This window comes from Neoarius graeffei, chromosome 14 (genome assembly GCF_027579695.1).
Source record: "Neoarius graeffei isolate fNeoGra1 chromosome 14, fNeoGra1.pri, whole genome shotgun sequence".
NCBI classification, from domain to species: Eukaryota; Metazoa; Chordata; class Actinopteri; order Siluriformes; family Ariidae; genus Neoarius; species Neoarius graeffei.
This window is the reverse complement of record NC_083582.1, coordinates 57,407,558-57,424,883: the sequence shown is the minus strand read 5'-3', so window position 1 is coordinate 57,424,883 and position 17,326 is coordinate 57,407,558. Positions and strand designations below refer to the sequence as shown.

Sequence of the window (17,326 nt, the reverse complement as noted above, 5' to 3'; positions counted from 1 at the left end):
ACAAATTTAAGGAAACCCCCATAGAGTGGAATTAGGATATCTCAGTACTGAGCTAGTTTCACATCTTGAAAAGAATCTACGCTGTCAAATAAGCTACACAGTTCCAAAAGCATGATATGTGTTGTGGATGATGAATGAAGGATTGAAGGTTAAACGCAGTACCTGGTCTCTGCCTGCTTTGTGCGCGCTCATGTGTCGGTCGAGCTGTGTGCGGTGGGAGAAAGTGTAGCTGCAAAGTGAGCAGCTGAAGTTGTCTTCGCTCTTCTCGTGTCTATACTTTATGTGCTCCTTCAGAGACGTGTAGCGCTTGTAGCCTCGAGAGCAATAGGGACAGGTGAGGAGCTGAGAAAATGCGTCTGGTGTGCCTGAGAGAGAGAGAGAGAGAGAGAGGTGTACAGCAAGAGGGGTAAGTGCAATGATATGAGTACAAGGACATATGCTGTGTGTTTGAGTCTCTCACACAGACTAACACACAACCTGTCAATGAGCTGTGCTTTAGAGAGAGAGAGAGGTTACAGAAAGTCACTGATACACAACACGGTATTTACTGTCGTATATAAAATGTGTATAACGTGAATAAATACACAAACGAGGCTCTGAACAACTGCATCATCTTCTTGGCCCATGAAAGGGTGCGAGAGTGCATACAGTACGTGCGAGACTACACGTGTGGGTTATTGTGTTGGGTGTGAAGAGTGTGAGCTGAAGTAGAGCAATATGTGAACTTCAGTCGCACACTGTAATAGAGAGACGCCTTTGATGTGCACCGGAGTGACGGCTTCGGCACAATTCAACGTCTCTCTCGATCTCTCGCCCAAGATCTTCAGCGCAAACAAAGAGATGAGCCGTGGAGAAATGAGGAGAAACAAAGAAAGAGGAACGCTCGCTTGGTAATCGGACAAAACAAGCAGGTGAGCGACTGTCGGACAATCAGCTGGGTACGAAAGCGCTCTTCTGAAAGTGGGTGAGTGAAGGAAGACGGGATTAATAAATTAGGCGCGAATAATCGGAAATATTTCATTAATTCAATAGTGTTCTGGTCATGAGCAAGTTGCACGTTAATTAACATAGGTGGTGTTAGATATTAACTCGGCTTCATATTCATCATGTCTGGCTGCCTCGAACTGGACACTGTAATTGTCCAACTATTTGTCATTTTGCCATAATTCTTCATCAGAGTGTAAATGGACATATCTGAACTACCTATTAATCACATCAATCTGCGTTAATCTTCTGAATTCATTCATCGACCAAACTGTGAATAAGAACTGAAGTGCACCTGGCAACCATTTCTATCTACCTCTATCTAAACGTCCCACAGGTAACATATTACCTGTTAACAGGTAATGTATTAAACTCCTGTCGTCAGGTGAATCGCTCCCACACACAGACATGAGAAACTCTCTGAGGTATGAAAGATTTGCTCAGGTGCTGCATTTTCCCACTTTCTGTTCAAACAGGTGAGGTGGAAATTTCAGCGTCATCAAAGGCAAACTGTGTGTTTCGAGGGGTGTGCGCGCGCACACCTGGGTGTGAAATGTGTGCGTCGTTGTAACTCTGAATTTAAAACAGACTGTGTGTGTGTGGTGTGCAGGCATATACATAGAGTATATCCTGGTGCGGGTGGCACGGTGGTGTAGTGGTTAGCGCTGTCGCCTCACAGCAAGAAGGTCCGGGTTCGAGCCCCGTGGCCAGCGAGGGCCTTTCTGTGGGGAGTTTGCATGTTCTCCCCGTGTCCGCGTGGGTTTCCTCCGGGTGCTCCGGTTTCCCCCACAGTCCAAAGACATGCAGGTTAGGTTAACTGGTGACTCTAAATTGACCGTAGGTGTGAATGTGAGTGTGAATGGTTGTCTGTGTCTATGTGTCAGCCCTGTGATGACCTGGCGACTTGTCCAGGGTGTACCCCGCCTCTCGCCCGTAGTCAGCTGGGATAGGCTCCAGCTTGCCTGCGACCCTGTAGAACAGGATAAAGCGGCTAGAGATAATGGATGGATGGGATGGATTATGTCAATAGAAGGCGTGTGTACCATTCTCATCATGGCCGCTGGTCTCCGGTGTTCCCTGGCGTGGTTCGTCTTCTGGTGCCTCGGGGAAGATGATAGCTGTGTCTCCCTGCTGAAGCATTTCCTCAACAAGCGCATCCCTACTCCTCTCATCCTCCTCCGACACACACTCCTCTTTCACTACAACACATACACACACAATTACTGCTAAGCCCATGAGCCAGTCTTGTTTATTGTGGACCATTACAGGTACAGTTTGTAATGTTTAGACAGGTTTCTATAACTAAGCTATACTCATCGTACAGGTTTATAGACAGTTTGCTACATTGCAGTGAAGTAGCTCTGTTTATTTTCTATCAGTTCATTTTCCTATTTACATTTTCTGGCCCAGAAATTAGCTCCGCCCCCAGCTCTTATCCCAGTTGGACATATACGGGTAATGTAGGACTGATGTGATGGAGAGCGCTCTCCAGCATCATTAAAAACACCAACTGAAGGAATGTTTTTTGGAAGAATGGTGTGCATGACTCCAGTACAGATCCAGCGATGTGTATAATCTGTGCAGTGCTCTTGGCAGCTGTTCTGGTGACTCTAACGACATTACGAATAACTTTGTTTACTTAAGATGCCTTTTGCTTAATTCGTCATATGTAGTAAAGACTTGTCAACCATTAATTAACAATTACTTGTACAGCAGTTAGTTCCTGTCCACTAATTTGACTGGTCCAGCAGTGTTCCAAGAGTGCTGACATTTTACGATAACAGCACTGAGACTTTTCACTGTGTCTATCACGCCGCTTGTCACGTAAAACTCCACTTCCTACTTCTAACTGGTTACTACGATAGTGTTAGCAACATCATTAGCAAACATGGCAAATGATACTTTTCAGGATTTTTGACTTAAAATATGAAAGTTTGTTATATAAAGATGAACAGGAAGAAAGGACGGCAAGTTTCCCGGAATCACCTTTAACAGGAATGTACGGTACAAATCAATGTCAGCGTTGTAGTCGAGTCACTAAACCTCGAGTCCGAGTCCAGTCTCGAGTCCCCGGTGTTCAAGTCCAAGCCATTAAAAAAAAATTCGAGTCGAGTCCAACACTCCAACTGCACCACTTGACGGTGGCTGTTTTAGCGCCATGAACATTAGTTTGTTCCTGAACATGGCGTATGAACAGGTGAATGTGCATTCTGTTTATCAGGGAGTGTGAAGTATTCTGTCAGAGATGGTTGGGAGACGGATGTAAGTGCAGAAGGTGTGTTTATTAATACAAGTTAAGACAGGTAAACAATCCAGAACGGCAGGCAAAATCATAAAACGGTAAAACAGGCAAGAGGTCGAGTGAGGCACAAACAGGTCATCGTAGACTCGGCAGAATCAAAGACAAGAAACAGGAAACCAGGAATCCAAACAAGGAAATAAGGTGCGGTGATGTGTCAGCAACGCAATTCAATACTTTGCAAAGTAAGTGTGTTTTCACAGTTTTTATATAGGTGCACTGATTGTGCTTTAATCCTGTGCAGGTGCGAGTCGTTTACGGTGCGCGCGAGAGTCTGCTTGGTACGCGCTGTCCGGTGCACACCCGAGAATCTATCTGATAAACGCGACAAGGCACGCAGGTGTGACACTGTTACACACAATTGGTACAAAATTAACGTAAATATAAATATCCATCCATCCATCCATCCATCATCTTTAGCCGCTTTATCCTGTTCTACAGGGTCGCAAGCAAGCTGGAGCCTATCCCAGCTGACTACGGGCGAAAGGCGGGGTACACCCTGGACAAGTCGCCAGGTCATCACAGGGCTGACACATAGACACAGACAACCATTCACGCTCACATTCACACCTACGGTCAATCTATGGCCCTTTTCCACTACCCTTTTTCAGCTCACTTCAGCCCAACACGGCTCGCGTTTCGACTACCTCAGAGCGGCGCGACTCAGCTCGCTTCAGCCCTGCTCAGCACCCAAAACTCGCACGGTTTTGGAGTGGGGCTGAAGCGAGCCAAACCAAGCTGAGTGGGGCTAGGGGCATGAGCAGACACTCCCCTGTGCACTGATTGGTGAGGAGGAGTGTCCTCACATGCCCACACACGCCCCGTGAGCACGCTGGGATCTGTAAACACTGTAAACCCGGAAGAAGAAGAATTACGAATTACGAGAATTATGAAGCCCTATGCGCCTCGCCTCATCTATACGCTCTTGCCAGTATCTGTTGCCGTTGTCGGTGACAACAAGCCACAGCACCAAGACCAGCAACACTAACGACTCCATGTCCTCCATGTTTATTGTTTACTATCCGGGTCGTGAGACTACCACTTAAAAGATCACTGATGTCACTATTTGCGCCGCCTAACGACATCACGTGACGTCCACCCACTTTCGCTAACTCCATCCAATGTGTCCACCCACTTCCAGCCAGCACGGTTCAGCGCGGTTGTAGTCGAAATGCAACTCCAACAGCCCCACTCAGCTCAACTCAGCCCAACTCAGCACGGCACGGCTCAGCCCGACTCAGCCGCGATGGTAGTGGAAAAGCGGCACTAGAGTCACCAGTTAACCTAACCTGCATGTCTTTGGACTGTGGGGGAAACCGGAGCACCCAGAGGAAACCCACGCGGACATGGGGAGAACATGCAAACTCCACACAGAAAGGCCCTCGCCGGCCACGGGGCTCGAACCCGGACCTTCTTGCTGTGAGGCGACAGCACTAGATATAAATATCTTATTCCAAATTATTGTCATGTTACAAAAAAATAAAGAAAAAATCCGAGTCCTCGTCTCCATTTTCCGAGTCCTAATGCAGTTAATGTACGAGTCCGAGTCATCAGTGTTCAAGTCCAAGTCGAGTCACGAGTCCTTAAAATTACGGCACGAGTCCTGGACTCGAGTACGACCATGTCAACGAGATAGCCAGTTAGCTGATGGGCTGTAAAGTGAGTGTGGCTTCTTCGAGATCTACGTCCGCTCGCAGAGCAAAAATAAACACAACATCGGGCCATATTGTGTACAAAATGCCACTTGTTTGATGTTCATTTCTTGTTTATAGAACCGTTGTATAAAAGCAATATCATACTCGAGGTGTTGCTGCTGTGATTAGCCTCGTGCCTACGACCGAATCACAGCTGCGCTGGTGTTCAGTTCAACAGCACTCCCCCTCGTGTAATATTGCTTAAAACTGCTTTTTGCCACAGAGGTCTCTTAAATCACAAATTGCTCCTTGACCTTGAAAAAAAAGGACTTTTCAGTAATTCACTGACCCTGAAAATTTGATTTTGGAGGATGTTATTTAAAAAAAAAAAAAAAAGGTGGTGTTATGCTATCGATGGTCTACAAAGCTCCTCTGGAACCATCTCAAGACCTGCAAATCTTAGTGTAATAATTCCAAATCTCACACACTTGGTTTATTTCCAGTCCTAATCTAACCCACCTGATTCAGCTAATCAGTGTCTCATAGAGCGGCTGAGCATTAGAGCCAGGTGTGTTCGATTAGTATGTAAACTGAACTCTGCATGACCATTACATCTCCATAAATATGTAATGGGTACTCAGCTGAATCTGATGATGGATGCATGGTCTGCCTGCATCGGTCATGACTCCCCACCACTCACCCCGACCCACATGACGATGCTAATTAGCTTTGCTTCCTTGTTGGAGAGGAGATGTCATTAGTGAAGTCAGGCAGCATTGCTCTGGGATGGAAAATACTTGCAGAAACATGGCTCTCCATGATGCTCTTTATGTCTCACAGAGCAAGAGTGACATGAACGCTGTCGTTTTGACCCACAGAAAGAAGGTGGAGCAGATTCGTGCATCAGCCTCTGCAGCATCAGTTTGGGTTTCCAGCTTTGTGACGTGACATGACTAATGATTAATCCTGCAGTCGTCGCTCAGAAATGTATGTATGGTGCAATTCCACTACATGAACAATGGGGGCACTGTAATATGACGTGACCTCGGGTCCGGTCCAGACCAAACTGAGATTTCATTTAATGGCCTTCATTTAACATGCCATCTACATTGGTGACACGGCCACTGTTCAAGAGAAACGATAACGCTGTCTTCTCCACTGTCGCCATGCTCATCGGAAGGAGTAGTCAAGGAAGAAGGGATGTTTTGGCCCTACAGTGCCCCCTATTGGATATACTTTTTAATCCTCTCGTTCCATACAAGAGAGCGACACGGTGGTGCAATGGTCAGCACTGTTGCCTCATGACAAGAAGGTTCTGGGTTCAAATCTCATGGCTGACAGGGACCTTCCTGTGTGGAGTTTGCATGTTCTCCTGCGTCTGTGTGGGTTTCCTCTGAGTGCTCTGGTTTCCCCGACAGTTCAAAGACATGCAGTTAGGTTAAAAGGGAACTGAAGTCATTTTTAAACTTGCTTTAGTTTTTAATTAACGTGTTATTCAATTACGTTTTCGGTTTTAGTAACCTTATATCGTGACTCGTATTGGCAACTAATTGCAATTAAATATTATACTTATCGGCCTATTCGGTTTTTAGCCATGTTGAATTTAGTTCGTTTGGTCGACGGCAGGCGTCGCTTATCCGCGCGATCTTCACGAGACTTGTGCAAGACTTCGAAAAGTCAAGTGTCAGCCAGGTGTCAGTGCCGCCATTTTGAAAACTGTTTTCCAAACGAAATATTGCACAAAAACGAGTTTAAATGACGATTAATACTGCCTACTTTTTTCAAACTTTCCTGATCGCTATCAAAACAAACAAAACTTCCGGCTTGATTACGTCAGCATTTGAAAGAGGGCGCGCGTCTTTTGACAACGTTGGCAGACGACGGTCACTTTGATTTTCCGCTGTACGTTTTACTTCCGTCCTACGATGTCTCGCACAGGTCTCAGCGAATCTCGTTTACGGCCGTTGCTTTGAGATATGGACTGATATATTACAGTTGTGCTCATAAGTTTACATACCCTGGCAGAATTTTTGCTTTCTTGGCCTTTTTTCAGAGAATATGAATGATAACACAAAAACTTTTCTCCCCACTCACGGTTAGTGGTTGGGTGAAGCCATTTATTGATAAACAACTGTGTTTTCTATTTTTAAATCATAATGACAACAAAAAAAACATCCAAATGACCCTGATCAAAAGTTTACATACCCCAGTTCTTAATACCGTGTATTGCCCCCTCTAACATCAATGACAGCCTGAAGTCTTTTGTGGTAGTTGTGGATGAGGCTCTTTATTTTCTCAGATGGTAAAGCTGCCCATTCTTCTTGGCAAAAAGCCTCCAGTTCCTGTAAATTCCTGGGCTGTCTTGCATGAACTGCGCGCTTGAGATCTCCCCAGAGTGGCTCAATGATATTGAGGTCAGGAGACTGAGATGGCCGCTCCAGAACCTTCACTTTGTTCTGCTGTAGCCAATGACAGGTCGACTTGGCCTTGTGTTTTGGATCGTTGTCATGTTGGAACGTCCAAGTACGTCCCATGCGCAGCTTCCGGGCTGACGAGTGCAAATTTGCCTGCAGTATTTGCTGATAACGTGCTGCGTTCATCTTTCCTTCAGCTTTGACCAAGTTTCCTGCGCCTTTGTAGCTCACACATCCCCAAAACATCAGCGATCCACCTCCGTGCTTTACAGTAGGAATGGTGCTCCTTTCATCATAGGCCTTGTTGGCACCTCTCCAAATGTAACGTTTATGGTTGTGGCCAAAAAGTTCAATTTTGGTCTCATCACTCCAAATTATCTTGTTCCAGAAGTTTTGACGCTTGTCTCTGTGCTGTTTGGCATAAATTTTTGTTGGTCTACCTGACCGTGGTTTGGTTTTAACAGAGCCCCTGATTTTCCATTTGTTAATCACAGTTTGAACACTGCTGACTGGCATTATCAATTCCGTGGATATCTTTTTGTATCCCTTTCCTGTTTTATACAGTTCAACTACCTTTTCCCGTAGATCCGTTGGCAATTCTTTTGCTTTCCCCATGACTCAGAATCCAGAAACGTCAGTGGCTGGATGAAAGATGCAAGAGTCTGTCTGGATCCCAGAAACTCACTCAGCTTTTATGCACACACACTGATTACAAGCAAACAGATCACAGGTGAGGACGTTACCTTTAGTAGCCATTCAAACCCATTTGTGTCAACTTCTGTGCATGTTATCAGGCCAAAATCACCAGGGTATGTGAACTTTTGATCAGGGTCATTTGGGTAGTTTCTGCTGTCATTCAAATTTTAAAAAGAGAAAACAGTCGTTTGACAATAAATGGTTTCACCCAACCACTAAGCATGAGTGGAAAAGATGTTTTTGTGTTATCATTGATATTCTCTGAAAAATGGTCAAAGGATCATAGATTCTGCCAGGGTATGTAAACTCATGAGCGCAACTGCATATTTCAAACACTCATAACTTGCTATAGCAGTGACAAAATAGTGATCAAAAATGCATTCCTATATTTAATAAAATGAGATAAAAAAATAGAATTTTGATGATAAAAAATTAGTTCCCCTTTAACTGGCTCCTGTAAACTGTCCGTAGGTGTGAATGTGTGTGAATGACTGATAGGAGAAAACCTGTATAATAATCCAGTAGAAGGTTCAAGAAGAAACCACTTCCCTAGAAACTTTGATGGCTGGAAGAAAAGCCGTCAGAGCGGCCATGTCACTGTAGTGATACGCCAAACAGAGAGAGAGAGAGAGAGAGAGAGACACATAAGGTATGCAGACAGCTATGTGAACAATGCTGCTTGTTATGTAGGTGTAGTGAAATTGAAGTATATTTGCAGCTTTAATCTGCCTTTGAAGGAAAAAAGTAATCTAGCTGCCAATTATAAACACACTAATCCTTGTGCTGGGTTTTCACTTAGTTCCTCTAATCCAGTAAACGTCATTACAAATTTTCTCATCCAACTCAAAAGCACGTGATTAGTTTTCTAGGTCATGCACAAACTGCAAGGGCCAATATGACTAAATCTGTAGGGCAGCGTATACACTATACATCATCATCCACAACTGGCTCTCTTTCCGAAACAAAAACTGTTCTTAGCAAGCACCGTAGTCCTCGAGTGACAGGTTGAGATCAGTCAGGGTTTTGTGCTGGACGATGTATAATGTGCATTAATGCAAAACCCAGACATAGTCTCATCTAGGGTATTAGGCAGAAAAAGAAATTTACCAGTCAAAAATAATATTTTATCTAATCCTGATAAGCGCCGCAGGTGCGAAGACGAGCGCCGCAGGCGCGAAGTCCCTCTAGGGGGGTCTGGGGGCATGCCCCCCCAGAAAATTTTTGAAATTTAGACTTCATTTCCTGCATTCTAGGACATTTTCAGGGTGAAATGGCGTGTAATTTTTGATCAGAAATATTGCATATTTTTACTTTGTATTTTTTTCAGTTTCACTCCTGAATGTATCAGATGTATGTATGGTGTTTGATTTGGTAACAAAAGTGAAAAGAAAATAAACAACAATGAATTGTATATAATCTTTTGATCTAGTTACAGTATTTAATAAAAAAAAAAAACCAACAGTATTCTATTTTACCATACCCCAATGAAACCCCCTTGTTAATCAATGTATCACACATACCTTTTCTGTCTTTTTGTGGAAAAACGAATCAGTTTTTGTCACATTCAATTTGGGGCGTTTGTTGGGATTCATCTTGATCCAGAAGAGTGAGTCAGCAAAAAAAAATGCGGTTCTATTTCGTTTCTACTGACCGCCAGAGGCGGTGCTTTCAGCACATGGATATCCATCACACGAACGTGCAGGTCGAGTAATAGTAACAACAAAGTCACGTGTGACCTGGGTGACGTCACCCCGTGACCCCGGCATAAAAGACCGGTAAACCCAGGAAGTGACCTCTTACATCTTCTCGCGTTTGCAGGTTGCGAGTTGGGTTGAAATTTGGACAAAGCGCTGAGGTAGTTTCGTTACCCGTAGGGTTGGGGCTGTGCTTATGCACCCTCCAAGAAACTGCGCTAAGTCCACCAACTCTTGTCGTTATATTCGTATTGATTTATTACTCCGTAAGCTGAGCGCTCTCGCTCGGTGGAGTTAGCTGATTAGCCCTCCGGGGCGGTGTCCTCACCGCTGGAGGCCGGCTTGTTTTCGCTTCAGGTAAGCGGGTTTCATTATTTAAATTAAAGCGGCGTTCCTCTCGCCGCTGTTTATCAGTTCTGCGGCGCTCGGCGCCTACCCTTGTTAATATTATTAACCACCTTGTTTTGTGTAGCCTCGCCACCGGCCTGTTCACAGGCCGGCTGTCTTGTGTGTTGTATTCGTATTGATTTATTACTCCGTTAAGCTGAGCGCTCTCGCTCGGTGGAGTTAGCTGATTAGTCCTCCGGGGCGGTGTCCTCACCGCTGGAGGCCGGCTTGTCTTCATTCAGGTAAGCGGTTTTCATTCATTTAATTTAAAGCGGTGTTTCTCGCCGCTGTTTATCAGTTCTGTGGCGCACTGCGCCTATCTTTGTTAATATTATTAACCGCCTTATTTTGTGTAGCCTTGTCTCCGGCCTGCTCACAGGCCGGCGGTCTTGTGTTGTATTGTTTGTTACTCCGTTAAGCTGAGCGCTCTCGCTCGGTGGAGTTAGCTGATTAGTCCTCCGGGGCGGTGTCCTCACCGCTGGAGGCCGGCTTGTCCTCATTCAGGTAAGCGGTTTTCATTTATTTAATTTAAAGCGGTGTTCCTCACCGCTGTTTATCAGTTCTGTGGCGCACTGCGCCTATCTTTGTTAATATTATTAACCGCCTTATTTTGTGTAGCCTTGTCTCCGGCCTGCTCACAGGCCGGCGGTCTTGTGTTGTATTGTTTGTTACTCCGTTAAGCTGAGCGCTCTCGCTCGGTGGAGTTAGCTGATTAGTCCTCCGGGGCGGTGTCCTCACCGCTGGAGGCCGGCTTGTCCTCATTCAGGTAAGCGGTTTTCATTTATTTAATTTAAAGCGGTGTTCCTCGCCGCTGTTTATCAGTTCTGTGGCGCACTGCGCCTATCTTTGTTAATATTATTAACCGCCTTATTTTGTGTAGCCTTGTCTCCGGCCTGCTCACAGGCCGGCGGTCTTGTGTTGTATTGTTTGTTACTCCGTTAAGCTGAGCGCTCTCGCTCGGTGGAGTTAGCTGATTAGTCCTCCGGGGCGGTGTCCTCACCGCTGGAGGCCGGCTTGTCCTCATTCAGGTAAGCGGTTTTCATTTATTTAATTTAAAGCGGTGTTCCTCGCCGCTGTTTATCAGTTCTGTGGCGCACTGCGCCTATCTTTGTTAATATTATTAACCGCCTTATTTTGTGTAGCCTTGTCTCCGGCCTGCTCACAGGCCGGCGGTCTTGTGTGTTGTATTCGTATTGTTACTCCGTTAAGCTGAGCGCTCTCGCTCGGTGGAGTTAGCTGACTAGCCCTCCGGGGCGGTGTCCTCGCCGCTGGAGGCTGGCTTGTTGTCGCCCAGGTAAGCGGTTTTCATTCATCTAAATTAAACGGTGTTTCTCGCCGCTGCTTATCAGTGCTGTGGCGCACGGCGCCTATCCTTGTTAATATTCCCGACCACGGGTGTGTTCGCCCGGTCGTTTTTCATTACCGCCTGATTGTTTATTTTGGGCTGCTTACTTGGGGTGTTCTCGCCCTATTTTTTAAGTTCCCTTCTGCCAGCCAGGCGTCATGGACCTCTCTCTCGCTGCGCCAACTGCCGGTCCCCCTCGAACCGGAGGACGGCCACCGCGAGTGCCCCTCATGCCTGGGTATTGATCACCTGCGGCAGGGGCTGACGGACATGGCCTGCGCAGACTGCATGTGCCTGGGCGTGGCTGCGCGGACCGCCGGGCTGGCTCGGCTGGATTCTCCGTCTGACATCCCCCGGGCCTCGGGGGGACAGGACACGGTGTCGGCTGCAGCAGCGGGGCCCAGCAAGCGCCGTGGGTTCCCCCACACGTCTTCGCTTTTAAGGCGAAAAAGAAGCGCTCGGGCGATTTGGCTCAGAAGGTGGAGGTGATGTCCACCGAGCTGGAGGAGATGAAGGCCCTGCTGGCGAATCTTCAGCCTCCGCCACAGGGGGCAGTGTTCCCGCTGCAGGGCCCTGGCGGCAATGCAGGACACCCCTACCTATGGTCCGTCCTGCTCACGGGCCGGCTGTCTTGTGTGTTATATTCGTATTGTTTGTTACTCCGTTAAGCTGAGTGCTCTCGCTCGGTGGAGTTAGCTGACTAGCCCTCCGAGGCGTGTCCTCGCTGCTGGAGGCCGGTTTGTTATCGCTCAGGTAAGCGGTCTTCATTCATTTAAATTAAAGCGGTGTTTCTCGCCGCTGTTTATCAGTTCTGTAGCGCACGGCGCCATCCTTGTTAATATTCCCGACCACGGGTGTGTTCGCCCGGTCGTTTATTTTTTATTTCCGCCTGATAGTTTATTTTGGGCTACTTACTTGGAGCGTTCTCGCCCTATTTAAGTTCCCTTCTGCCAGCCAGGTGTCATGGACCCCCAGACGCTGGAGGGGACGAGCGCGGCATCACGGGAGCTGTGTGACGCGGCTCCAGGCCTTTGCCTACTCGTCGCGGGAACTGGGCCGGCTGATGTCGTATCTCACCCTCGGCCGCCAGCAGATATGGCGGGCACAGTCCCCTCTGGCCGAGCCCGACCGGCGTGTGCTGCACTCTCTCCCTGTTGTCCCCGGGGAGCTGTTTGGCGAAGCCACTCAGCAAGCCCTGGATCGGAGTGCCCAGGTCATCTAGGCGTAACAGCAGTTCGCTGGCCCCCGCCAGGCCCACCACCATGGCAATGCTGCCCAGTCCTTCAGGGGGCCCACACCGACTCTGTCTCGGCCACGCACCCGCCAGGAGACCAGACGGGTTGATGACTTTCGCCACCCCACCACCTCCCGGACCCGCGGTGCCGCCCCCTACACCCAGTCCACTCCTCGTCGCCCCCATGGTGACCGACGGGGGCGCTCTGGACGGCGCTGATATCAGCGCGCCGGCGGTCGGCCACTTTTCCAGCGAACAGCTCCAAAGCTGGAGAGCGTTGACCCCTGGGTGCTGGTGACCCTCACCGAGGGTTACCGCATCCATTTCTGCCGCCGTCCACCACGTTTCATGGGGTCAAACACCACCGTGAGCCATCCGGGGAAGTCCCTCGTCCCCCGGCAGGGAATTGCCACCCTCCTGGAGAAAGGAGCAGTCTCTCCCGTCGACAGGCAGAGACAGCAAGGTGGGTTCTACTCCAGGTATTTTCTGGTTCCGAAGGATGGCGGTATCCGCCCGATCCTCGACCTGAGGTCCCTCAATTCCCACTTGAGGACCATGAGGTTCCGCATGCTGCGTACAGTGGATGTCTTACACCACATCCAGGCGGGCGACTGGTTTGTCACCTTCGACCTGAAAGACGCCTACTTCCATGCTCCCATTGTGCCACACCACAGGCAGTTCCTGCGGTTTGCCTTCGAGGGCCAGGCTTTCGAGTTCAATGTTCTGCCCTTTGGGATACCGCTGGCACCCCGTGTGTTCACCGGATGTGCGGCAGCGGCATCGGCACTACTTCAGGCAAGGGGTTTGCGTGTCCTGCCCTACCTGGACGACTGGCTTGTCTGTTCACGGTCAGCAGCTCAGGCCCGCACCAACATCGCGACTGTGCTCTCGCATGTCGTAGAGCTGGGGCTCAGGGTGAATTACAAGAAGAGCTCGCTGGTGCCCAGCCGGGAGACGACTTTCTCGGGCATGCACCTGGATTCGAGGTCGTTGATGGTAACTCCCTCCCAGACCAGGATCCACAACATCCGCCTACTGCTTGGCCGCTTCGGACGGGGTAGGTCACTCGCCCTGAAGACCTTTCAGCGCCTGCTGGGCATGCTTACGGCAGCCTCCTCTCTGGTCCCGCTGGGACTTCTGGACTTATGCCGCTTCAGAGGTGGTTCAACGGTCTCCACCTCCACCCGGTGCTGCACGGGCGCAGCACATCAACGTGCTGGAGCTACGGGCTGTGTTCCTCGGCCTACAGCACTTCCTCTTAGGCCTGACCGGCAGACACGTTCTGGTGCGGACGGACAACGCTACGGTAGTGTACCACATCAACCACCAGGGAGGCACAAAGTCCCTCCAGTGCTTGGAAGTGGTTGGCCAACTTCTGCGGTGGGCCCATCGACATCTCTTGAGCCTGTGTGCCATGTACTTGCCAGGCACTGCCAACAGGGCAGCAGATCTGCTGTCCCGCCAGGACCCCGATCCCGGGGAATAGAGATTCAACCCAGCGGTGGTTCTCGCCATCTGGGAACGTTTTGGCAGGGCAGAGGTGGACCTCTTTGCCTGCCAGGAGTCGACATACTGCCCTCTGTGGTTCAGCCTCCATGGCCCCAGTCCCCTGGGCCAGGATGCGCTGGCGCATGCTTGGCCGAGGCAACTGCTGTATGCCTCCCCCCCTCTGCTGCTGATCGTGCCAACCCTACACAGGGTTGCGATGGACCACCACGGGCTGCTGCTTGTCGCCCCCCCCGGTGGCCGGGCAGAGTGTGGTTCCCAAGTTGCTGCAACTTCTGAACGGCGACCCCTGGTGCCTGCCAGTGGGGACTGACCTGCTATCACAGCTGGGAGGGCAGATCTGGCACCCGGATCCAGCCCGTCTGCAGCTCTGGGTATGGCCGCTGAAGGGCCGGACCCCCTGCGAGGTCCTTGTGAGCCGGCAGTGGTCAATACCATTGCAAGCTCTCGGGCACCCCCCACCAATGCCCTCTATGCCAACAGATGGAGGCTTTTCTCCAACTGGTGCTTAACTCGGGAGGAGGAGCCTACATGCTGCCCCCTGCCGACCATTTGACTGTTCCGCCAGTCTCTGCTTGATAAGGGTCTTATCCCTGCCACCATCAAGGTCTATGCAGCTGCCATCTCTGCTCAGCATGCCAGAGTTGGGGGAAGGACCGTGGGGTCCCACGCCTTGGCGGCACGTTTCTTGAAGGGTGCTCTCCGGTTGAGACCCCCCCGACGGAGCCGGGTACCCACATGGGACCTTCATTGGTGCTGCAGGCTCTCTGCGACGCACCGTTCTGAGCCCCTGCTCACGGCAGACATTTCATGGCTCTTCCTGAAGACTGCTTTTCTTCTGGCCATTACATCGATGAGGCGCGTCGGGGAACTACACGCGCTGTCAGTCAGTGGGGAGTGCCTGCAGTGGCACTCCGGCGACAGTGGGGTCACCCTGTGGCCTAACCCCTCTTTCCTCCCAAAGACCCTCTCTGCTACCTTCGTCAACCAGCCCCTTAGCCTTGCGGCGTTCGAGGCGGGCCATGGTGAGAGGTCGGAACTTTTGTGCCCAGTTCGCGCCCTCAGGGTGTACGTGTCGCGTACAGAGGGCTTCCGTAGGAGTGACGCCCTGTTTCTGTGCCACACAGGACCGTCGAGGGGTCTGGCGCTCTCTAAGCAGAGGCTATCCAAGTGGATAGTCGAGGCCATATTACATGCCTACAGGCACAGTGGCTTCCCGATTCCTCCGGCTGCCAGGGCGCACTCTGCACGGGGCGTGGTAGCCTCATGGGCATCACTGAAGGGCGTGCCCCTTTCAGACATATGCAGCGCAGCCTCCTGGGCTTCCAGCTGCACCTTCACCAGGTTTTACCGTCTTAATGTCGTCCCACATAATCCTGTGGCGACGGCTGTCATTCCAGGCCCGTCGCAGCAGCACTGGGTACGGGTAGGCACTCCTCATGACCTGGTTGGTATTAGTCATCCATGTGCTGAAAGCACCGCCTCTGGCGGTCAGTAGAAACGAAATAGAACGAGGGTTATGTATATAACCGCGGTTCTATGAGTTTCGGATGACCGCCAGAGCTTGGCAGTCACTCGGAGTGTACACGAGAAGATTTGCCAAGAGGTCACTTCCTGGGTTTACCGGTCTTTTATGCCGGGGTCACGGGGTGACGTCACCCAGGTCACACGTGACTTTGTTGTTACTATTACTCGACCTGCACGTTCGTGTGATGGATATCCATGTGCTGAAAGCACCGCCTCTGGCGGTCATCCGAAACTCATAGAACCGCGGTTATATACATAACCCTCGTTCTCCCGCCAAGAAAGAGGAAACTACAACGCAGGGTGTTTGGCAATTTTCGACCAATCAGAATTCGCGATTTATTCAGTCCGCATGTTACAAGATTCAGTGCGGGCCAAAATGGCGGAAACGATGAAATATTCTGATTTTTCATTTCAAGTTTTCAGTATTTTTCGTATTAAACTGTGTTTCTTACGATTTGTAAATGATGGCGGAACCACACACGGACTGGCCATCGGGAGTAGCGGGAGTTTTCCCAGTGGGCCGGTGGTTCAGTGTGGGCCAGCGGAGAAAAAAAAAAAAAAAAACCAGTTGCGCGCTGGCCTTTAATATGATAAGCAATGTTAACAGTTTCTTTAACAAACTGTTAACATTGCTTATCATATTAAAGGCCAGCGCGCAACTGTAATAAGCAATGTTAACAGTTTGTTAAAGAAACTGTTAACATTGCTTATCATATTAAAGGCCAGCGCGCAACTGTTTTTTTTTTTCTCCGCCGGCCCACGCTGAACCACCAGCCCACCGGGAAAACTCCCGCTACTCCCGATGGCCAGTCCGTGTGTGGGCGGAACATAACTGGATTTATCGGATGACATGTGGGAGTATTCATGTGCGAAAATTTTCGGCATTATCGTCCGTTTCAGTATCCGTCTGTGTGTATACTTGCCCGTTGAAATCGGCAATTGCCCGTCAAATTTACGGGTGGACGGGTCTCTGCCTAATACCTTAGTCTCATCTCATCTCATTATCTCTAGCCGCTTTATCCTTCTACAGGGTCGCAGGCAAGCTGGAGCCTATCCCAGCTGACTACGGGCGAGAGGCGGGGTACACCCTGGACAAGTCGCCAGGTCATCACAGGGCTGACACATAGACACAGACAACCATTCACACTCACATTCACACCTACGCTCAATTTAGAGTCACCAGTTAACCTAACCTGCATGTCTTTGGACTGTGGGGGAAACCGGAGCACCCGGAGGAAACCCACGCGGACACGGGGAGAACATGCAAACTCCGCACAGAAAGGCCCTCGCCGGCCACGGGGCCCAGACATAGTAAAACATAAAAAAAAAAAATGCAACCTCTTCGATGTTGTAGGAGGCCTTTGGAGATGAAAATCAAGTGTTTGCAAAAAAAAATGATGTTTTTGTAAGGTTTTATGGGAATGTTGTAATCTTACAACGTTGGGTGAAGCGGGTAGCAGAATTTCCTGTAGGCTATTTGTACTCATTGTCTGAACATAAAGGTACAAATGTTTGTACCTCAGTAAAAAAAAAAACCTAAGGGTTCATTTGCATCGTTGATTGCTTATTACTTGGCCCCAGAACAGTATATAACATGAATAATAAT

At 49.3% G+C, this 17,326-nt stretch overlaps 1 protein-coding gene across 3 annotated transcripts in view; it reads right to left on the bottom strand.

Moving 5' to 3' along the window:
• Window positions 1–17,326, bottom strand: part of zeb1b (zinc finger E-box binding homeobox 1b) — a 193,768-nt gene that overhangs the window by 12,198 nt on the left and 164,244 nt on the right. For all 3 annotated transcript variants that reach the window (XM_060940118.1, XM_060940120.1, XM_060940119.1), the window contains 2 exons: window positions 2,028–2,183; window positions 163–365 (listed from right to left, as the gene is read on the bottom strand). In XM_060940118.1, the coding sequence (XP_060796101.1) occupies window positions 163–365; window positions 2,028–2,183 (359 nt within the window). The remainder of the gene's footprint in view (window positions 1–162; window positions 366–2,027; window positions 2,184–17,326) is intronic.